At 42.3% G+C, this 24,350-nt stretch overlaps 2 protein-coding genes across 2 annotated transcripts; both read right to left on the bottom strand.

Annotated features, from left to right (window-relative positions):
• Positions 1-1,501: 1,501 nt before the first annotated feature.
• LOC136749919 (pyrroline-5-carboxylate reductase 2) lies at positions 1,502-7,990 on the bottom strand. Its single transcript, XM_066704570.1, has 8 exons — positions 7,865-7,990; positions 7,392-7,479; positions 6,912-6,982; positions 6,551-6,730; positions 5,858-6,079; positions 4,993-5,085; positions 3,305-3,468; positions 1,502-2,693 (listed from the first exon to the last, which is right to left on the bottom strand). Exons 2-8 carry the CDS (start codon positions 7,456-7,458, stop codon positions 2,540-2,542), a joined length of 951 nt encoding a protein of 316 aa, XP_066560667.1. The 5' UTR covers positions 7,459-7,479; positions 7,865-7,990; the 3' UTR covers positions 1,502-2,539.
• Positions 7,991-13,921: 5,931 nt separating this feature from the next.
• myadml2 (myeloid associated differentiation marker like 2) lies at positions 13,922-17,579 on the bottom strand. Its single transcript, XM_066704569.1, has 2 exons — positions 17,249-17,579; positions 13,922-16,782 (listed from the first exon to the last, which is right to left on the bottom strand). Exon 2 carries the CDS (start codon positions 16,675-16,677, stop codon positions 15,772-15,774), a length of 906 nt encoding a protein of 301 aa, XP_066560666.1. The 5' UTR covers positions 16,678-16,782; positions 17,249-17,579; the 3' UTR covers positions 13,922-15,771.
• Positions 17,580-24,350: the final 6,771 nt, after the last annotated feature.

The raw sequence follows: 24,350 nt of genomic DNA, 5'->3' as shown, positions 1-24,350 counted from the left end.
GGTTTAGTGATGGGGAACCGTGTCTGCTGGGAGAAGAGCTGACACCACAAAACACATTTTCCCTGACATGAGAGCTAGGACGGGGACTCGGGCCACGATCAGGGGAAACGCTTGAAGAGGCGCCGGGGCTGCCCGCAGCGGCACTGTCCTGCCGACACAGAGAGGAGCAGGGCTCTGTGACCGGGGATGCGTAGGACATTCCACAGACCTCATTACCCCACATCAGTGTCACAGCACGGTGCAAACAAATTAACATCGATAAGTTTCTATGGCAGCAAAACACTTGTTTACAAAGTGCTATTTTTAGCTCGGTGTGCTGGCCACTCGCAGTATTTAACATTTTAGTGATAACTGTGCAGCAGTTTAGGACAGACGCCCTGCCAAACTGGAGTCCAGCCACTGCGGACAAAATCGTAAAAAATCATTTTTATATCCTTATCCAAAAAACAGATACTCATGTTATTGTTTCCAATCTTAACCATCTGTTATTTGAAATGTCTTCAACACTATCGTCCACACTGAAATCATTTTCTGAATTCATGGAAATTGTTTAATGGCACGTTGCACTCGACAGACAGAAGGGTCTGTGTGTTTAATTATGTATTACAGACAGTGCCACTCAGATACCATCAATATCTTTTTCTGACCTAAAAAATTGTTGATCCATTTTGTCAGTCCTTGATACTTTCAATTATTATAATTATTTACTACTATACTACTACAAATCATCATTGTACATTAAAACATGAACATCACCAGCTTAAAAACAGTGTCCTAAAAAAAAAAAAAAAAAAGGAAAGCACTTGGATAGTTATATCAAAAACTATTGTTGTAAAGAATGGTATGTCAAAAAGGGCTAGAGGTGTATTGCCCAGGAAATATGAAGTTTAAAACTTCTGACAGACCTGCCACCCAGTGATCTCTGCTCGTCAAATGGCAGTCTACGGCCAGATGGGCATCATTCTGCACTAGTGCATTTATTAATGTCCATTACAGGCTCTTGGTGGGGGTGCTTCTATTGTGTAGCCTTGGATGACACATTGGTGAACCACAAGTCGAAAAACAGCACCGGGAATAACCTCGCATTCATACTTGAGAGGTTTGAAAGAATCAGAAAGGTCTCAGGCTAATCCAATTACCCATTACTAATTCATCAAGTCCGATGAAATGCAGAGGTGGGAACAAATATGAAGTTATTTGCTGAGGCTCATGCAGAATATCTCCTTATAAATATTACCTTGAATAACTCACCAGTGTATTTTTTTCAGACTTTGAAAAGTGTTATTTACATATGGAATTTTCTAATTTCTCCTCTCAATAATAAGAGGAATTTTTGAAAACAGAAATTAAACATATCATACTTGCTTCTGTGAGAATTATACATAATGTCAATTCACATATTTTTGTAAAGAAAATAGTTCCCAACTGAACCTCAGAAAGTACTGTTGTGGCGTGTGTGCTTGTGCGTGTTTTGAATATATACAGTAAAACACATTTCACAGACAGCCGAACTGAAATTTATTCGTATCCTTTCATGTGAAGGATACACACGGATTGATAGTTGTATGCAACTAAAATATCCCAGTAGAAATTTTGTTACAAAAAAATAAATACAAAAGAACCAAATTTCCAAACCGTGTTCTTTGACAGTTTTGGTTCCTGATTGATATAATCTGTGATTGGTTATTGTCACTACAATGGTTGCTCCCAAGTTTTTTTTTTTTTTTTTTCGTCAGACAGAACTGCAGTATATCAGTTAGACACACATATAAAAACATTAAACTCAAAGATGCCAAATAAAATGTAACAAAAGATGATGAAATATCAGGGCTTTGGTGCACTGTCTTTCTACAGTGAGATGTATCTTCTTCCAACACAGATCTATCAATTTAAATATATAAAACAGAAAAAATATTTACTGGCATTCTAGAAGCATTTAGACTTGCTGTGGCTTCCTGAATATTGCACCACTGTGGAATCATATCAGGTACGCTTTCTTCCAAGCCTGGCTGTCATTAGGGTTTGGTTTTTTAACTCCATATCCTTCGCAGGAGCAGTTTCTCAAGACAGAATGTTATACTAGCCCCACTCAGCTTCAGAAAATGTTTCAGAACTGACTTGCAGCTTATTTATTCAAATTACATTTCGTAGAGGATCGCAAATAGTCCCACAACCGAAGATCTGTTGGCTGTTGGCTGGGTGTTTTTTGTAGCCATGGTTAATGTTTCAACAGAGAACAAAAATGACAAGAAAATAAAATATATTTTAAAACACAGGCACAATTAAGCTTAATCTAAAAGACAAAAACATAATCCTAACACTGAGTTGGACAAGTGACCTCTCGCTCCTCTGGGTTGCAGCTCAACTCTCGATTGCTTCCTCCCTCCATTTGACACTCAGGCTGTGTGGAATAAGAACGCAACACTGGTTGTCTGCTGGTTTCTCTTTTTAAAAACACACTTCTGTGGACCAGATAAAGGCAAGTTAAGTGACATCAGTAAGTAATGCCTCTTATAGGGATTCTGTGGTGGCTGTGTGCTCAGTTCTTCTTGATACCGGGGCGCGTGTTGTTGAACAGGTTGAGGCCGGTCTTGGCTCCCACGGTCGAGGACTGCTGTCGCACCTTGTCCAGCGTGGTCTTTTTGATGGCAGCTGGGGAGATCTGCTCCTGGTCAGCCAGCATCTGCAGCTCCCTGTGAGGACACAGCCGATATAACACACGTCATAGCCTTGAGCACCACACTGAAAATACAGCCCTCACTAATACGCACAGGTTTCTCTTGGTTTTTGTTTTTAAATGTTTGTTATTAGGTCCTCTACTCTGGTCTTGTTGAGTCACAGTCCTACAGGTTTTACATAAACACAGAGTAAAGTACCGGGAAATATATTCACTTGTACAAAGCCAAATTCTGCGATTCTAAACATGGCTGGAATAAAACAAAAAAGACAATGTAGAACTCCAGGGTTCTGGCTCGCTATTTTAGTTGTTTTAAGTGCTAAAATTCTCAGATCAATTAATTACTGGTGGCAAAATCAGACAACTCCCTGGAATTTTCCCAGCGTTAAGTATTCACGCCATCTACTGTTAAAACAGTGCCATAGCTTGGGAACAAGTCTTGTTCCAGCCTCCATCACTCCAAGACAGTAGAAACCATTCCCTACACTCATTTGCAATTCCTCCAGAAAAATGCATGATACCCTTTGTCAAAAGTTTCACAAACGCCTTACTGGGCAGTCAGTGTTTACAATAATCAAGTACATCTCCGCATGACATATGACACTGCACAGGAGACGGAGGCCGTACTTGGTCCTGATGCAGGAAGCCTCCACGGCGTTGATGAGCAAGCTCCGGAACCCCCCGCTCTCGAGGAAGTGCAGGGCATGGATGGTGGCGCCCCCTGGTGAGCACACATTGTCTTTCAGCTGGCCAGGGTGCTGTTCTGAATCAAGCAGCATTTTTGCAGCCCCCTAGAAAAACACGCATCCGAGAGTGAGGGGACCCGACTGGGAGAAACACACATTGAATGTACACTCACCTAAAGGATTATTAGGAACACCATACTAATACTGTGTTTGACCCCCTTTCGCCTTCAGAACTGCCTTAATTCTACGTGGCATTGATTCAACAAGGTGCTGAAAGCATTCTTTAGAAATGTTGGCCCATATTGATAGGATAGCATCTTGCAGTTGATGGAGATTTGTGGGATGCACATCCAGGGCACGAAGCTCCCGTTCCACCACATCCCAAAGATGCTCTATTGGGTTGAGATCTGGTGACTGTGGGGGCCAGTTTAGTACAGTGAACTCATTGTCATGTTCAAGAAACCAATTTGAAATGATTCGACCTTTGTGACATGGTGCATTATCCTGCTGGAAGTAGCCATCAGAGGATGGGTACATGGTGGTCATAAAGGGATGGACATGGTCAGAAACAATGCTCAGGTAGGCCGTGGCATTTAAACGATGCCCAATTGGCACTAAGCGGCCTAAAGTGTGCCAAGAAAACATCCCCCACACCATTACACCACCACCAGCAGCCTGCACAGTGGTAACAAGGCATGATGGATCCATGTTCTCATTCTGTTTACGCCAAATTCTGACTCTACCATCTGAATGTCTCAACAGAAATCGAGACTCATCAGACCAGGCAACATTTTTCCAGTCTTCAACTGTCCAATTTTGGTGAGCTTGTGCAAACTGTAGCCTCTTTTTCCTATTTGTAGTGGAGATGAGTGGTACCCGGTGGGGTCTTCTGCTGTTGTAGCCCATCCGCCTCAAGGTTGTATGTGTTGTGGCTTCACAAATGCTTTGCTGCATACCTCGGTTGTAACGAGTGGTTATTTCAGTCAAAGTTGCTCTTCTATCAGCTTGAATCAGTCGGCCCATTCTCCTCTGACCTCTAGCATCAACAAGGCATTTTCGCCCACAGGACTGCCGCATACTGGATGTTTTTCCCTTTTCACACCATTCTTTGTAAACCCTAGAAATGGTTGTGCGTGAAAATCCCAGTAACTGAGCAGATTGTGAAATACTCAGACCGGCCCGTCTGGCACCAACAACCATGCCACGCTCAAAATTGCTTAAATCACCTTTCTTTCCCATTCAGACATTCAGTTTGGAGTTCAGGAGATTGTCTTGACCAGGACCACACCCCTAAATGCATTAAAGCAACTGCCATGTGATTGGTTGGTTAGATAATTGCATTAATGAGAAATTGAACAGGTGTTCCTAATAATCCTTTAGGTGAGTGTATATATTTTGCATATCATGAGGACTAAAAATCTGATAAATATATTATATCCAAGATATGTTTTCCTTCTTTATAATAAATCTTCTGGGACCAATTCCACTGCTTCACAGACACCAAAACCTACCGTCTTCCACAGCATATATTCTGCAGCATGAATATTAATTTCCAGTCTCCCTTAAGCAAATGGCTTTCCAATCTAAAATGGCAGTGTATACAATGCTTTCAGATCATTATGGATTTACCAGTAAGGCTTGAGCCCCCAGTCTGACTGCCAGCCGCCTCGGGAGCCCCATCTTCACCCCCCCATCTGCCAAGGCATCGAGTGCTGTAAAGGCCTGGAAAGATGACATGCACAGTGTCAGCACCACAGAGGAATACAGCATTTGGGAAAAGTACATAAGAAATACACAGAGAAAAAAGTAAAAGAGATACAGGAAGTTTTTGTTTACATTTCTTGAACCACATAATGCACAGGCAACCTGCAAAGGAATACTCCCCCAGATATAAAAAAGGAAGCAATTTCCATTATTTTGTTCAGGTGGCCCGTGTTGTGCCTAGATGCACTCTATCCCCCCCCTGCTCCTCTTCAACATCCTTGGATGATTCAGCTTTCAATGCTTTCCTTTAATCATAGGAAGCTACTTGAGTTATGACGCCACTGAACAAAGAACTCGACTTGGTACTTGAAAGTTCATTGGGAAGCTTTTATAAACCTTCTCTATTCAAATGTCTCTAAAAGCAGGAACACAAACACTAAAAGGACAGTGTAAACAAGGGCCGAGGAGAGAGCCTACACAGATTCCGTGACCCCGTGTCACAGCACAGGTTGACCTGTTCACATCTGGGATAAGCTTTTGTAAAAAGGTGGTCATTAATGGCAGAACTACACAAAAACAATGGAGGACAGCAGCCCACGAGGAGTGAGACATTGAAGAAACAGACAGATTTCCCTCATTTGACTCTTGCCAGGCAGCCGAGAGACTGGCGAGAGTGCACCACTTGCACTACGCTACCACATCTCGTCCTTCAGCAAGGACGGGACTGGACACCGGAGTCCCATCACCAGAATCAGCCACAGCTGGAAATGAAACCTCTAGTCTCACTCACATAGGCCGGGCCACTGCCACTGAGGCCGGTGACGGCATCAATCAGGTCCTCCTCCACTTCAGTGCAGAAGCCCACGCTGGCCATTAGCTGCTCCAACAGCTGGCTGTCCTCTATTTCTGCGTGGGTCCCGGTGGCGTACACAGTGGCCCCTTCCCGCACCACCACTGGGGTGTTGGTCATGAGCCGCATCACCTTGGGTTCCGGGTGGTGCTGCAGCAGTTTCTGCATGGAGAAAGGGAAAGTAAAGTACTGTGCTTAGGAAAGAGGACCATCATGGCTCAACCCCAAAACTTCATGGAATGCATCTGGCAGTGCATGTCTGAATGAGAATCCCCTTCACGATTTTGATGAGGTGTTTCATTCAGCTCCCACTATAACCTGTAATAGTCTCTAATGAATATATGTTCACCAAATACAAACAGCTGACAAATTCACGGTTAAAATCAATGCTGTGGTTAGCTCCAACCCCACAAATTAAAATACCTCAGGGGATACAAATACAGGTGTACAAAAACTGCAGACAGAAAATGAAACATGGCGCCTCCCCGGCACTGAGCTCAAGCTAGGTTACTCCGGCATGCTCTGCTACAGCCAGAGAGACTAGACAAGTCTCATCGTCTAACGTTCACATCCCAAACACAGATTCCAGCTGCTATGTGTTGATGCGGTGTGAAAAGCAGTCAACCACTTCACCTTCTCGATGGAGCTGATGGTGACACCGGCAGCGCAGGACACGATCAGGTGTCGCTCCATGATGTCAGGGCCGATCTCGTCCAGCACGAAGGGGATGATGTGCGGTTTGACAGCCAGGAACAGCACATCGCTATTCTTCACCGTCTCTTTGTTGCTGGTCGTAAAATTGATCCCCAGTTTCTAGACAAGAACAGATGTCAGGCCGGATATAGGAGAAAATAGAAAATGTACAGACTCCGAGTACATGTACACACTTATGTCTTATACTTTTCATAGAATGGGCATGTGTATCAAGTTGCTTTGCTCTCTTTCACAATCATATACACTGGAAAACTTTTAGGGGGTGGGCTCTCAGTCTTACCCGCAGTCCTGACACGGTAGGCAGGTCTGTGTCTGGAGAGCTTGCGGTGATCTTGTGGGCAGCGATTATGCCTAGAGGAATGTTTCAAACCATTCATTAAAACCAACAGTGATTTGCACATGTGTACAGTGTGTGCCATATGTCACTCTGCTGCATACCAACACTTCAAAATCTGTACTTTAACAGTTTCGTGGGGGCTATACAAGTCAATGTTTATATTTTACCACAATTTAAAAGGCGATCAACGCAGGTACTCTAAACAAACGGGTACAAACCATTAGGATTAAATAAACAAGTATAGTATCACTAACAGTGTCAGCATCCCAATTATAGAGGGGAAAAAAGCAGATCTAAGATGTTATAATTAGGCAATAGCTAATGACATGAGTGACATATCACTTCTTGTGTTGTGCTTTAGCATCCCACATCATTTGTCAAAAAGCACTCCTACAGGGCACCTTCATTAGCAGCTTCTCTTACCCGCAGCGGAAAAGCCTTTGACCAACGCATGAGCCAGCTGGCCGGCTCCAATGAAACCCACACTCATCTCTGCCAGTCCGTGTCAGTCCTGCAACACAAACGCAACAAACCTGTGCAAACAGCCACACACTCAAAACGCAAACAGGGAAACTGCGCACTATTGCGACATTTCAATCGCACACAAGACACACACGCCATATATAATCGCATTACGGCGGTGTCCTTTGATCAGGCCAATCAGAGCTGGACTATCTTATTACCTGAACTGTAAAGATACCAGTTCACGCTGGGGTTAACGAATGGGCACCCTAACATGTTACTTGCTTGACATGACCAAATGCACTATATAATTCAAGCTTTATCACACACTGCCATCACGGTGATTTTAAAGGTAGCTGAAGCATGCAAACCCGTTTTCGGGGGACTGATCGTGCTGCCGTCGGTTTTTAAAAGGTCTTCGTGCAACTGCTTACCTTCGCATAGAAACTCCTGCAGCCCACCTCTCACTGGACGTCCCCTTCTTTTTTCTTGTAGTACAAAATAGAAACCGGTGTCAACGTGGCTTCCTCCAAAATGCTGCCCCACACGTGTTCCGGGAAATAATCTTTGAGTGACATGTATCGTGACCAATGCGGTGGGAGATTCGGAGATGACTGCCCAATCACAGCACAGACAAACCGGATCGTGCTGTTGGGGGGGGCGGGCTGTGCAAGAGCTCGGTTTCGTTGCATCATCCCCCAAACAATGGGAAATAGGGAAATATAGGTCAACCAAACAGAGTTGATCAATGCCAAGGATTAGGCTCTAGAGTAAAAGTGCATTCGTAAACCCTAGCCGATTTGTTGTGAGAAAGTATTTTAAATCTATTCTAAACTGTGCTTTGGCGGAAAGATGTAGTTATGTGTGAAATATGAAACTTTGTTCCCCCAATGTGTATCACTCTGACTTATTAGACCTACTGCTTTTGTTTAGATTATTTTATTAGAAATGTGTGAATGTAACGGACTACACTATTTTTCCAGTAACTTACTAACTAACATAATGTAAATCTACCTTTCCCAGTACTGATATAGGCTTTTTAGACTTTCACATCTCAGCATGACACATTATTGTGGTGACACAAGATCCTGGTTGGTAAGAAGGAAATGCAGTTTTCCTGTTCCAGACGGTTTCATACCATGCAGTCATAGGCTGCAGACATGAAAAGAAAAATGAAATAACTCACCAGGCATAATGCAATGCAGAAATTCCTGTTTAGATGTTATTAATGCCTGTTTTGTTTTAATGGCAATTCTGTCCCTTCCTAATAACCTTTATAACCTCTTCTGTTAATTAAAGCTCATCTTTTACAAATATAAAACCAACAACTCTGAAACAACTCTAATATAATCTAGGGACCATTCATACCTATCAATGTATCCCTTACCTAACTATCTCCATGTAAAAATGATGCCTAATCTTAGGCTTCACACTTATATTAAGTAGTCATTTTAGTAGTCAAGGTTGAGGTTTAATGATACAGTTAAAGCTGTGTTCAGGGGTAAGAAGCAGACATAAGGATAGCATTTTTGTTGATGATTATCTTTCCATGAAATATCAATTGTAGTTCATGTTTAGGTATATACTTTTGATTTGAGCATTGTTTTCTGTAGTGACATACACACCCACCTGCTTGCTTATACCATAACACACATTACAGTAAAACTTAATTCAATGAAAAACCTGAGCTCAGCTTGAGTCATTTTGAATCCTACCAGCAACTTATTCTGTGTAAACAAATTTCAATGTTTCTTTATTTGTCTTCTCTATCATATATTTATTATTACATTATACCATGTGACTTTCCCACTTGTTGATGAAAGGGCAAAAAAAGTTAATACAAATAATGGAGGGAAATATGAAAGGGAAATTAACATTAGCTGCAAATAAACCCCCTGGATTTGACTGCTAACTAAGTGGCTGTGCTCTCATGAAACTATCTAACCCAGTCAGACAAGGAAAATGCAAGTAATGTCTGCCTGTTACAGGAGCAGGCAGACACGCAGGTGTAAGAAGCATTTGGATTATTCCTTTATTTGTTTTGACTCTCTCCTATAACTCTCTCTTGCCTCTTCAATGCTCTTGAAATGCAAAGGTCAAGTTCCCAAGCAGCTGAGAAGCATCTTAAAACTGGAAAAGTGTACTACATTCCTGTCATTCCAGGCACCCCAACGTCACCCCCCTGTTACTCAGCAAGAAACACAGGGCATGCAGGGACTGTGTCAGGGATTGACTTGGGGGATCAGGTTTGTGTCTGAAGATTTTTCTGCGGGAGGGATTAATGAGGAATCTTAGAGATCACTGATTGCTGGTGTTCCTTGCATACTTCAGATACTTTCTTATAGGAGGAGCATTTCAAAATGGTAGACTGAGGACCCATACACTTTCTCCCCTTATAAATAAAATAGGATCCCTTGTTTGGAACCAGGATGGAGGCAAAATCCACTGCAGTACATCTGGCAGGAATAAAATCCCTCAGCAGGTATGAGGCTCTCTCTAAACACCTGGATTGCAGACTGAAACAGTTTTACCCAGATCTATTTTGTATGTTGATTGCTGCAGTTCAGACTCGATCAAGCAGGACATATTCGTGCAAGCAAAGTGTCCATCTTATTGAATGGAATGATATTCTTGAACATGTATGCATTGCAAGCATTGTTCTCATAGTATACATCTAAATATACAGCTCCTTTGGGTTTCATTTCGTCCTCTGGCAGCTGCCTATTTGGTCAGACTAACACCTGTGCATAGAGACAGGAATAAGAAAGCTTTCAGCAGTTTAGGTGACATGCTCTACATTCACAGAATTCTCCCTCCATTCTAGCTGGGATGTCGGATGCGATTTGAGAATCCTGTTTTCAGGGCCTTTTTACTGCTAACACTAGATCTCATTGACAGAGTCATACACTGAGTCATACAATGAATTGCTCACACAGAAGGTGTTTTTGTTGACTCATCAATGAACACATCCTAGCAGTGTGGGCAGGTGATGAAAAAAATGCAAAAATGTATTGTGTTTTTGATGTTTTAAACACAACTGTTGAATTCAAACCAAAGAAGCTGTTATTTGAATTCTATAATGCATCATACTTGACCTCATCTGTGCTGGTCAACACATGACAGAAAATATATCACAACACTGGAGGAAGTTCAGAGCACAGTATCTGCAATGCAAATTATTTAATATATAGATACTTTTAAATTACTGTATGTTATAGCCTGGGACAAGGGGAGCTTTGGGGAGCTTTGGTCAGAGCATTCAAATTCTTAAAAAGTTTATTGAGAATAATATTTGCACCTCCCACACCGTTTTAACTATTGCTTACCCTAGGGTTAGGATTAGGGATGCTGTACTATTTATTGTGTCTGTCTGTTAAGTGAGATATATAAATTGTACCCCAGTGAGTTATCAAAGTAGCTGTATAAGAATAAAGCCCCTTTATTCTGGAAATTAAATATAGAGTCAACATAACTCTAGTGTATGCTGGCCCATATTCAAAACAGTATCACAAGCTGTGAGAACCTAATCTACACAAATCAAATGGATGACAAATCTGCTTTGGCAAAAATCTGATGCCTGAGGAAGGGGAGGTTGTACACCCTTGGGATCTCAGGGGAGTGACGTAAGCCTAACATAGTTATGTCCAATGAGTCCAATTTCAGAATCAAGCAGTGATTTACAGTGGAAGCACAGTACAGGACGAAAAAATAGGGCAAACCACAGGTAAAGCAGGGCTTTGCAAGGAAGTGATAAGTGATAAGGAGAAGTTGTAGCATTAGAGGATCTCCTGGATATCACTAACCAGAAAGTAATCAGGAAAGAAATATATAATGCGTAACTAAGGTCCTAACCTGGCAGATAGTTGCTCGTGCCTCAGCAGGGGTTCTGTGATGTGAAAGTTAATTATTAATACATATTGTCTCTAAACTACAGTTCCTTTATTGTGTCCTTCATACCACTTTACAGCACAGAGATTAGATCTGTGCTTTTACAGATTTCATAGGATCTTTTCCTTCTGTTAAGTTTCCCCAAGATGACCAAATAATGCTACCATGAGGCTCTTCAAAAGTCCCAGTCCAGATGCCCCTGAGATGACTTGACTGGTGTTCATGTAGTTCAGATGAAAGGGCATTGTGATCTCAGTTGAGATGCTGGGTTAAATTTCTGTTGTTTTACATCATTGTGCTGATACATTTTTGTTGACTGTACATTTTTTATACACCGTACCCTCCCAATTTAGCTCTAGCACTAGTGTAATAGAATAGTAGTCTATAAAAGTCTCCCCATTTCCTGTGATTAGAGACAGCCCTGTAGGGAAGAGAAAGGATATTCCAGACTTAATTTCTGCTTGTTCCCTGAATTTCTGTCCACACTAATGAGTCCAGTTTTGTTTCCCTGAATTGCTTATTTGGACTGTTTTCTAATATCCATAAATGAGAATATAAAAACCAACACATTTCTTCCTGACAACAGTAGTCATACATCAAACTCCTGAGATTAAAAACTAATCCATGTGAGCCACACATGGAGCTACATATATTTTCCTGCACAACCAAATCATTGTTAAAAAAAACTTAATCTGATTATTATGTTTATTGGGGCTGAACCTAATTTAGATTTTCTATTCAATTGTGGTATTACTTTCATGACATTATCTTCCTTAAGGTCACAAATTTCATAATTATGAATGTATTAATCAATGACAGTTCAGGTAGTTTAGGGGGATGTGCAATACAATGTATGAAAAGCATTGAGAACAATAAATTCCTCTTGATATGAATTGTTTTTGGTTTGACTGAACACGTGTTGACTAAGACTTAATGCTTATGCTGGATGTGTCCCATTTTGTCATTGCTGAAGCGTAACGCCATCAATTTGTGTTTAGAAAATCAACAGTGATTTATATACACAGGAAAGATAAGTGGATTAGGATGGATGCGGTATCCACAAGGTACTGAAATTTAAAGTCAGTTTGTGAAAGATGCACAGCAAGACAGTTTTTCAATACATTCATCTCTCTTTCAACAGCAACAACAACAACAACAACAAAACATCAGGCCTGAGGTGTTTTAGACCTTCTTTCCTGTTTAAGCCTGAAAACACACTGGCCTTGTGAAAGAGGACCCAGTGGGTTAAGACTACAATATGAAAGGCTTAGATGGCAAGACTCTCTGGAAGTACTTGGAATTCAATGGACGCACACAAACCCGGGGTGCTTTTTTGATTTTAAAATCTCTTTGATGTTTTCTTCCACTTAATGAAATCCAAGACAAGGAGGTCTGTTATATGATGTACCTGTGCCGCACAGGCAGTGCAAACAGACTGTCGAATTCCCCTCAGCATGCTAATGAACACAGTGTGCTGGAGAGAAGGAGGGGATTTATGCAGCGTGGCACATTAACTAGACCGCATGGTTTTAGGCAAGTGCTCTGAAGACTCTTATAATGCCAAGTTATTAGTCCTTCCAACTTCAAACACTCAATGCAGAAAAAAGGAAAAATGGCAAGCCCTGTGAGAATCTGCTTGCTAACACACTTCTCCAGTGTTAACAGAGAGAGATGGACCAATGCTAAAACGTGGGTAGCCAACGAGTCTCAGAAGCTCCCTCTATGCTCCTAACAAGGCTGGGCTCCCACTGTCTGAAGATACATGGCTTTAGGTTTTTGTACCATTCTATAGGACCTTTCAAATAATAATAAAAAATAACAAACAAGCTTTGAAATTGGCCTCCTGTCTCCTGCAAACTTTGGATCTCTCCACATTCCCAGAACCCTGCTGTCAGAGCTTTCCCTTGCTAACAGCCAAACAAGCACCTCTTTACACTTTCCACAAACTACCTCACAGGCATTGGTAATGCAGATAATGTTCAGAATCCCCAAAAGCAATTGTTTGCGCTTATTATATTTCAGTGTGTGTTTGTGAGTGAGAGAGAAAGAGAGAGAGAGAGAGAGAATAGTTTTTTCTCGTTCCTCTCCATCAGAGTGGTCTGTGATTTGGGCATATTGTCGATATGACCACCAGCGAGGCTGAAGATGCTGCTGAGCAGACTTTCATTAGATCTCGATAGGAATCTCCTACAGCAGTTAGCACACAGCCATCGCCTAGCACATGTCCACGGGCTGAGTGCAGGGCTGACAGGGTGGCAGGCTGGCAGTGTGCTCCAAAAGACCTGACCTCGCTGTGATGTGAAGATGTCACATTCTGTTATGTGCCCCACAGGGCGATGGAATATGTGGCTCAGTGTGCGCAGCGGCGTTGGCTTGTGATTTTATCTCAAGCGATCATTGCCCAGGGGCTTTTCTGTTTGCTGCAGCCTCTTTGATGAAGGAACCTTAAAAAATATAAAACAAAAAATAACCCCATGTGAATCAGTATCTCACTTCTGACTTTTGTTCATTTGCCTTCCTGCTCCGTCTTCCAAGAATTCGTTAAAGAGATAAGATTGCATTATTTGTTTTGAAAGAAAGTTGAGAGTCTGCTGCCAATGATATTAAGGTATCAAACAGAAGACTTTAATAATATGAAAGAGTAACAAGTATTTCAAAACTCCAGTTTATGAGAAATGACACACATACAGTATGAAGGTTACATAGTAGCTTAATCCAGCAGTCTTTAAATGACATTGATACAGCTGAACGGTACAGTAGCATAGTCAAGTGATATCATTGGAAGGCTTGCATTGACATTTGAAGGGAATCTTTACATCCATTAAATATCATGTGATTGTTATGTCTGCCAATAGACCTCCATTATGAAGATACCCAGACTTATTTGATCTTGTTTGTACAGAGATTAAACATGGTTTACAACAGGAATGCTGTACTTTCAAGACTGGAGCACTCACTTGTATAAGGGCACCCATCAGTTTTCTGTATTTCCTTTTCCACTTTGAATGCCACTTGAATCTAGAAGCAAGGTGTCTTTTATCAGACTCACTTATGATACATTTTCAAGGCCTTAGTTGTGTCTTAGTGGTGCCCACAATATACTACACCACCTCCATATAATCTTTTGATTGATTTATACAACAAATAACATTTTCTGATATCTCCATCTTGTAATACTGATGACATTTCACAACAAGACCAAAATGGCCAAGGTTTTACCCACAGATTGTCCAAGTTCTTTGAATACATGCTAAAAACAGAAACAGCAGTACTGGAATCATCTTTTCTTTTGTGAAAATAATGCAGAACAACCATGCTGAGTCAAGATACGTGTAATCAGTGCACACACACACAGACTGTGAAAATGTCTTAGGCCTTCTCCTGCAATTTGGGTCCCTACTATCATGACACTGCTGTGACCCATCAAGGACATTTGTAAGATGTTTTGGGGGAAATTGCACTGAGATGACAGCAAGAGTACTGGCACTTTACAATTTAATGTTCCAGTTTGCAGGAAAACACAAATACAGACATTGCTTTTGAAATAAATAAAATAAATAAAACCACAATAATTCATAGAGAACTAATTAAAAGGTATACCTTATTTACTGACATATTTGGACTGCTTCTTTGACATTGTAGGAATAGTCTGAGACACACTGAACATGAATGGCTGGAGTTGGGCTTTGAGATGAGAAAAACATCTGTGTTGCAATTCCAGAGGAGGGATTTAGCAGACATGGAAAGTTCCGCTTTTGTAGATAAAGAGCTCGGTGGCTTTGCTAAGGCAGCTGGAATCTGCACTTCCAGGGATGAGGCACTGAAATTTGGGAGGTTGCAATCAATCACAGGAGACATCTGGGCCTGTTGAAGGCAGTTCTCAACACAAGCTGGATGTCAGAAGAGATGATAGTTCCTCCCTGTAGATGACCGTGGTAGCGGTGTGGGCCAGTGGTGGGGGGGAGGGTTAGTCTAGGTTATGGCTCTCAGTGCTAGACAGACGGTGTTACTGTTGAAATCATGGGACTCCATGTGGTTGCGGAGAAACAGTAAACAGAATTAAAGTCATACAGAACCAATTTAAATTTTGAAGAAGAGGGTGGAGGTGTTTAGTGTGGATGATTGTGGTCTGGTCTAGCAATCAAGAAAGTCTGGGTGATTCTGTTAATACGCAGTCAAAAAGGGTTCAGAGATAAATGAGGGAGTACAGCAAGGTATTAGGCTGTTAGCATATATACAGGAGTTACCTTGAAAGAACTAGGACAAGGTTGTTTTGTGTGGGTTTAACAGTGTGGATGTTTGAAGCTCTTTGATTGGGTCAGTTACAGAGAGAGGTGTCTCAGGCGATGGCTAGGGAAATTGCATAGGAATTGGTCTGACTTATTTTTGTGAATGTGAGCAAAACGCAGGATGCGCTCAAGGCAAGGCGGTGGTGGCAGTCAGTGTCTAGAGCTCAGGTCTGAGCTACAAAGCGGATCCTCTGAGAATAGACCAGGTCAATGATGTACAGCACCATGTTGATGTAGGTGAAGATGGCCACCACCAACTGGCTGTCCCAGGGGCACTTTCCCTGTGGGCAGCTGGAAGGCCTGCTGGGGTTGCCGTACTTCTTGTCAAAGCAGAAGATGGGCCAGATGATGGCGGCACTCAGGTACAGCAAGACAGCCAGGAAGGTGTAGATGACCACGAAACGATCGAAGGGGCATCGCAGCGCTGAGGTCTTGCCGGAGACGGTGAGTATCACCACGATCACTGTGAGGGTGAAGCAGAAGCTGTAGACTGCCACGCAGTACTGGGTGGCGATGTGGCGGCTGTACTGGCTGTCATTGACCAGGGCACCGAAGATGATGCAGGCCACGAAGGCCTGGACGATCTTCAGCAGTCCTGAGACCGTGGCCATGTAGCCCACCACATGACCCGGCTTGGCCCTCGTGAAAAAGACCTCTGCGCCGTAGGCCAGGGTGCAGAGGCAGGAGCAGACGGTGACAACGATGCGGTAGTTGCGCACCTCACAGCCGTTGTACGGGCACTCGGAGCGCAGGAAGTACAGGGGGTAGACTACAGAGGCCGTGACGTACATGAGCGTGGCCAGCATGGCAAAGGCGATGGTGAAGTTGTCCCAGGAGATGCGCAGGCAGCTGTGCAGCCGGGTGAAGTCCAGCATGAAGACCAGCACGGTCACCGCAAAGCAGAAGCACCACACAAACATGCAGAAGGTCCCGTAGGCTGCGCTGTACCCCGCTTGGTGGGTCACTAGACTCAGCGTGGTGCAACCCAGAATCATCTGCCCCAGTCGTGCAACGCCTACTGGGGAAGCCACTGCCGCCACGTTTAGGTAGGGTCCTCCCTGGGCATCCATTCCAGCTCAGCAGACAGGCTGTCTCAGGCAGCTTTGGCAGAGTGGAGAGAAATGGCTTGCTTCTCCTCCCAGATCTTCCCCGGATAGGCCTTGCCTGGTGCTATTCTGAACAGCAGATGCAGGAAATGAGTTCACATATAAGTCACATATAATTTGTTTTTTTTTGGGAGGCTACTTCATTAATTAAATGTTTTATTGGCAGGTTAATTTAACCAGATCGGCACATAGAGAAGTGAAATAGATTTTCATATGTATAACCCCTAATTCAGCATATAGCAAATAATGTTATGTTTGCCATAAAATAGTACTCCCCTGTACTGACACATCTACTGTCGCTTCTGTGTGTTTACTTGCTTGTCTTGCTCAGCATAGAAATGATCTCATATCATTATCATGCTGTTTATGTACTGAACAGCTATTGTGCACTTGCTCCTTAAAGGTATAATTTAATCTGAGCTGTATAAAATAAATAAATAGAAATGCAACAATATAATGAAGCAGAGAAATATTATGATTACGATTATGATTATAATAATAATAATTATTATTATTAATATTATTATTGTCTTACTTGTAGATTACTGTTCCATGTTACTTAGTTCCGGATGTCTCTCAGTAAGATGACCAGTGTGTCTGCAGTTCTTCTAGTTTTTACAGAACAGGACCTCAGAGGTTCGGTTTTGTGACGTTCTTGTCAGAAGTATTGTCTCGTTCCTGCGGTGTGGTCCTGTTTCTCTTTAGCCTTCAAGGCCCCCGTGCAAATCTCGTCCTTGCTGTTGCAGTCGGTCCTGTCCACTCCCAGATTTTGTGTTGCAGACGCGTCTCTCTCTCTCTCTCTCTCTCTCTCTCTCTCTCTCTCTCTCTCTCTCTCTCTCTCCCCCCCCTCTCTCTCTCTCTCTCTCTCACACACACAGACACACACACACTCTCTGTAGCGAGAAGACTGCCAAGGAAAGTTATTTAAGAGACGCACTGCAGCTGAGATCAGAGTAGCACTGGCGAGGGCGACATATCTGCTATAAATAGTGAGCTATATTAACAAAGGAATGGGGAGTGTAGCCCCATGTGATGCTGATGCACCAGAGCATGGAATCATGTTTCTGCAGGACTGCAAGGCTCTGTGTGTAAAGAGAGGTGGTCCCACGAAACAGTGGTGCTCTTTCGTTGTTTTGGTTTATTTACAGTTGTGCACTTACTGGTAAAAGATATGTTTGTTTACACCAGTTGCATAAGAGATAGAGAAATCAATTGGGCACACTGTATATATATAAAGTTATAATTGTCTGCATGTGTATGTCTGTCCATCTGATTATCATTGATTCTGTGTTGGAATTTAACTAGGTATATCTATATCTCTATCTATCTATCTATATACACTCACCTAAAGGATTATTAGGAACACCTGTTCAATTTCTCATTAATGCAATTATCTAACCAACCAATCACATGGCAGTTGCTTCAATGCATTGAGGGGTGTGGTCCTGGTCAAGACAATCTCCTGAACTCCAAACTGAATGTCTGAATGGGAAAGAAAGGTGATTTAAGCAATTTTGAGCGTGGCATGGTTGTTGGTGCCAGACGGGCCGGTCTGAGTATTTCACAATCTGCTCAGTTACTGGGATTTTCACGCACAACCATTTCTAGGGTTTACAAAGAATGGTGTGAAAAGGGAAAAACATCCAGTATGCGGCAGTCCTGTGGGCGAAAATGCCTTGTTGATGCTAGAGGTCAGAGGAGAATGGGCCGACTGATTCAAGCTGATAGAAGAGCAACTTTGACTGAAATAACCACTCGTTACAACCGAGGTATGCAGCAAAGCATTTGTGAAGCCACAACACGTACAACCTTGAGGCGGATTGGCTACAACAGCAGAAGACCCCACCGGGTACCACTCATCTCCACTACAGATAGGAAAAAGAGGCTACAATTTGCACAAGCTCACCAAAATTGGACAGTTGAAGACTGGAAAAATGTTGCCTGGTCTGATGAGTCTCGATTTCTGTTGAGACATTCAGATGGTAGAGTCAGAATTTGGCGTAAACAGAATGAGAACATGGATCCATCATGCCTTGTTACCACTGTGCAGGCTGGTGGTGGTGGTGTAATGGTGTGGGGGATGTTTTCTTGGCACACTTTAGGCCCCTTAGTGCCAATTGGGCATCGTTTAAATGCCACGGCCTACCTGAGCATTGTTTCTGACCATGTCCATCCCTTTATGACCACCATGTACCCATCCTCTGATGGCTACTTCCAGCAGGATAATGCACCATGTCACAAAGGTCGAATCATTTCAAATTGGTTTCTTGAACATGACAATGAGTTCACTGTACTAAACTGGCCCCCACAGTCACCAGATCTCAACATCTCAACCCAATAGAGCATCTTTGGGATGTGGTGGAACGGGAGCTTCGTGCCCTGGATGTGCATCCCACAAATCTCCATCAACTGCAAGATGCTATCCTATCAATATGGGCCAACATTTCTAAAGAATGCTTTCAGCACCTTGTTGAATCAATGCCATGTAGAATTAAGGCAGTTCTGAAGGCGAAAGGGGGTCAAACACAGTATTAGTGTGGTGTTCCTAATAATCCTTTAGGTGAGTGTATATATGGTTGTGTATGTCACTTTTTTATATATATATGATTGTGTATGTCACTTTTAGTCCTGCATTGCATTGTTTGTCTCACTTGGAATTATTTTCTCCTGTATGATACTTTGATCAGTTATTATGATCAGTTATAATAATACTAATATTAAATATTATTATTTATGTATTAGCAATAAATAGTTATTATTAATAAGATTTTCGCTGTGCCTATTTAAATATGAAATAAAATTAGGCAAGAAGTATTGCCACATACAGACAAAGTGTCTACAGATAAATTAAATTCTAGTTTAGTTGTTGATCTAGTAAAGACTCTGCAATTGAAATCAACTGTAAAATCAGTCACTTAGGCCCATGACACGCACACTTGTTCTGTCCATATTCACGTCTGGAAGGACTGTGAAATTAACACTGCTAGTCTGAAATTTTCATGCTGTTGCAAACAAAAAATAATCAATTTCTTAAAGAAGTGCTTCCATCTTGTGGCAATGGGCAGAATAGCATACTAATCAAGGCAGTTTATAGCAATGTCTTTGGAGTGAATCCGATTGATCAATTATTTGTAGGATAAGACTGAGATGTGATAGCCCAGCTACAGTGAGGGAAAAAAGTATTTGATCCCCTGCTGATTTTGTACGTTTGCCCACTGACAAAGAAATGATCAGTCTATAATTTTAATGGTAGGTGTATTTTAACAGTGAGAGACAGAATAACAACAAAATCCAGAAAAACGCATTTCAAAAAAGTTATACATTGATTTGCATGTTAATGAGGGAAATAAGTATTTGACCTCTTCGACTTAGTACTTGGTGGCAAAACCCTTGTTGGCAATCACAGAGGTCAGACGTTTCTTGTAGTTGGCCACCAGGTTTGCACACATCTCAGGAGGGATTTTGTCCCACTCCTCTTTGCAGATCCTCTCCAAGTCATTAAGGTTTCGAGGCTGACGTTTGGCAACTCGAACCTTCAGCTCCCTCCACAGATTTTCTATGGGATTAAGGTCTGGAGACTGGCTAGGCCACTCCAGGACCTTAATGTGCTTCTTCTGGAGCCACTCCTTTGTTGCCTTGGCTGTGTGTTTTGGGTCATTGTCATGCTGGAATACCCATCCACGACCCATTTTCAATGCCCTGGCTGAGGGAAGGAGGTTCTCACCCAAGATTTGACGGTACATGGCCCCGTCCATCGTCCCTTTGATGCGGTGCAGTTGTCCTGTCCCCTTAGCAGAAAAACACCCCCAAAGCATAATGTTTCCACCTCCATGTTTGACGGTGGGGATGGTGTTCTTGGGGTCATTCCTCCTCCTCCAAACACAGCGAGTTGAGTTGATACCAAAGAGCTCGATTTTGGTCTCATCTGACCACAACACTTTCACCCAGTTCTCCTCTGAATCATTCAGATGTTCACTGGCAAACTTCAGACAGGCCTGTACATGTGCTTTCTTGAGCAGGGGGACCTTGCGGGCGCTGCAGGATTTCAGTCCTTCACGGCGTAGTGTGTTACCAATTGTTTTCTTGGTGACTATGGTCCCAGCTGCCTTGAGATCATTAACAAGATCCTCCAGTGTAGTTCTGGGCTGATTCCTCACCGTTCTCATGATCATTGAAACTCCACGTGGTGAGATCTTGCATGGAGCCCCAGACCGAGGGAGACTGACAGTTATTTTGTGTTTCTTCCATTTGCGAATAATCGCACCAACTGTTGTCACCTTCTCACCAAACTGCTTGGCCATGGTCTTGTAGCCCATTCTAGCCTTGTGTAGGTCTACAATCTTGTCCCTGACATCCTTGGACAGCTCTTTGGTCTTGGCCATGGTGGAGAGTTTGGAATCTGATTGATTGATTGCTTCTGTGGACAGGTGTCTTTTATACAGGTAACGAGCTGAGATTAGGAGCACTCCCTTTAAGAGAGTGCTCCTAATCTCAGATCGTTACCTGTATAAAAGACACCTGGGAGACAGAAATCTTGCTGATTGTTAGGGGATCAAATACTTATTTCCCTCATTAACATGCAAATCAATTTATAACTTTTTTGAAATGAAATGCTGGATTTTGTTGCTGTTATTCTGTCTCTCACTGTTAAAATACACCTACCATTAAAATTATAGATTTATCATTTTTTTGTCAGTGGGCAAAAATACAAAATCAGCAGGGGGTCAAATACTTTTTTCCCTCACTGTATGCTACATCATGCCAAGGAGTGAGGCTCCAACCACCACTGACTCACGCCCTGCATTTGCAATCGAAAGATATTTAAAGGCTCCCTTTGCCATAATTTCCCAGAAGCTCACCGAGAACCAAGTTGGGATTATTGATAAAATGTGTAATCATTCAAAACAGCAGTGCATTCTAGTGTAGGTGTCCTTTGTGTGTTTTATTCACTTACATAGGGTAAGAGTTTTCATTTCAATTTGTAATTAACATTTGTTGGTTTGAATTTTGGAGCATGGGTATAAGTTATACATGTATCAGGTTAATCATATAAATAGACCAATTCAGTAACTGAGAGCTTCAGTTTATCAAAAGTCAGGGGTTGATAGAGCCCTCCAGGAACTGAGTGTAAGACCCCTGATGTCATGATTCAGTCATGTGATTGTATACTATATATATATATATATATATATATATATATATATATATATATATATATACACTGACCTAAAGGATTATTAGGAACACCATACTAATACTGTGTTTGACCCCCTTTCGCCTTCAAAACTGCCTTAATTCTACGTGGCATTGATTCAACAAGGTGCTGAAAGCATTCTTTAGAAATGTTGGCCCATATTGATAGGATAGCATCTTGCAGTTGATGGAGATTTGTGGGATGCACATCCAGGGCACGAAGCTCCCGTTCCACCACATTCCAAAGATGCTCTATTGGGTTGAGATCTGGTGACTGTGGGGGCCAGTTTAGTACAGTGAACTCATTGTCATGTTCAAGAAACCAATTTGAAATTATTCGACCTTTGTGACATGGTGCATTATCCTGCTGGAAGTAGCCATCAGAGGATGGGTACATGGTGGTCATAAAGGGATGGACATGGTCAGAAACAATGCTCAGGTAGGCCGTGGCATTTAAACGATGCCCAATTGGCACTAAGGGGCCTAAAGTGTGCCAAGAAAACATCCCCCACACCATTACACCACCACCACCAGCCTGCACAGTGGTAACAAGGCATGATGGATCCATGTTCTCATTCTGTTTACGCCAAATTCTGACTCTACCATCTGAATGTCTCAACAGAAATCGAGACTCATCAGACCAGGCAACATTTTCCAGTCTTCAACTGTCCAATTTTGGTGAGCTTGTGCAAATTGTAGCCTCTTTTTCCTATCTGTAGTGGAGATGAGTGGTACCCGGTGGGGTCTTCTGCTGTTGTAGCCAATCCGCCTCAAGGTTGTACGTGTTGTGGCTTCACAAATGCTTTGCTGCATACCTCGGTTGTAACGAGTGGTTATTTCAGTCAAAGTTGCTCTTCTATCAGCTTGAATCAGTCGGCCCATTCTCCTCTGACCTCTAGCATCAACAAGGCATTTTCGCCCACAGGACTGCCGCATACTGGATGTTTTTCCCTTTTCACACCATTCTTTGTAAACCCTAGAAATGGTTGTGCGTGAAAATCCCAGTAACTGAGCAGATTGTGAAATACTCAGACCGGCCCGTCTGGCACCAACAACCATGCCACGCTCAAAATTGCTTAAATCACCTTTCTTTCCCATTCAGACATTCAGTTTGGAGTTCAGGAGATTGTCTTGACCAGGACCACACCCCTAAATGCATTGAAGCAACTGCCATGTGATTGGTTGGTTAGATAATTGCATTAATGAGAAATTGAACAGGTGTTCCTAATAATCCTTTAGGTGAGTGTATATATTAAACAGATGGGTGACAAATTAAAGGAAAAACCTGAATAAATGAGTGGAGGTACATAACGAATGCAGATGCCTCCAAACAGGTGCACTGCATGATACAATTGTGGCATGTATAAGAAAGCTGAGCAGGCCCAGTTGACCTCGATTTTGGATCAAGATGGTAGTGCATGAACCCCTCATTACAAAGACAAATGCACATTTCATAGTTCAGTGGTGTGAAAACCATAGGCACTGGTCTACAGAGATTAAAAAGTGATATGGTCAGATAAGTCATCCTTCCCCATATTCTCAACAAGTGGGCGAGTGCATGTGTGGTGACATCAAGAGAACAGTACAGGCCTGACTGCTTAACCCCTACAGTGAGGGGGTCCGGAGGCTCTATTATGCTGTGGGGGGCATTTTCCTGGCATGGTTTGGGTCCACTTGTCCCCTTAGAGGGAAGGGTCACTGGAAATCATTACAAAGTTATTCTGAGTGATCACCATATTCCTATGGTGACACATTTCTATCCTGATGGGAGTGGTCTCTTCCAGGATGACAATGCCCCATCCACAGGGCACAAGGGCTCACTGAATGGTTTGATGCATATGAAAATGATGTGAATCATGTGTTATGGCCTACGCAGTCACCAGATCTCAACCCAATTGAAAACCCTATTGTTGTTTGAACAACGTGTTAAGACAGCGCTCTCCAACACCATCATCAAAACACCAAATGAGGGAATATCTTTTGGAAGAATGGTGTTCATCCCTCCAGTAGAGTTCAGAGACTCGTAGAATCTGTGCCAAGAGCATTGAAACTGTTCTGGCAGCTTGTGGTGCCCAACACCTTACTGAGACACTTTATGTTGGTTTTTCCTTTAATTTGTCACCCGTTTCATTATAGTTTTGTTGTGTTGTATTTGTGACACTTGTGGGCTCTGAACATGTTAGGATATTTAATTTGTCTTTTAAATACTGGAATGCTACCATGGTCTCCCATATTGCTGCAATTGTCTGTGCTTTGGGTTAAAAACCTATGCAGTCTTCATGATTAGAGTCAAAAAATGAAACTGAAGAGAAAACACACAGAGACATGATTTTGCCATAATAATAATGTTTCCTTTCTTTAGATCCATTACAAAGACATGCGGTCAAAACAGGAAAAAAATAATCAAAAAAACTAAAAATATTTACAATTTACAAAGAATCACT

Source organism: Amia ocellicauda, chromosome 5 (assembly GCF_036373705.1).
Source record: "Amia ocellicauda isolate fAmiCal2 chromosome 5, fAmiCal2.hap1, whole genome shotgun sequence".
Lineage (NCBI taxonomy): Eukaryota > Metazoa > Chordata > Actinopteri > Amiiformes > Amiidae > Amia > Amia ocellicauda.
The sequence above is the reverse complement of the archived record's forward strand: the minus strand, read 5'-3'. Positions and strand labels throughout refer to the sequence as shown.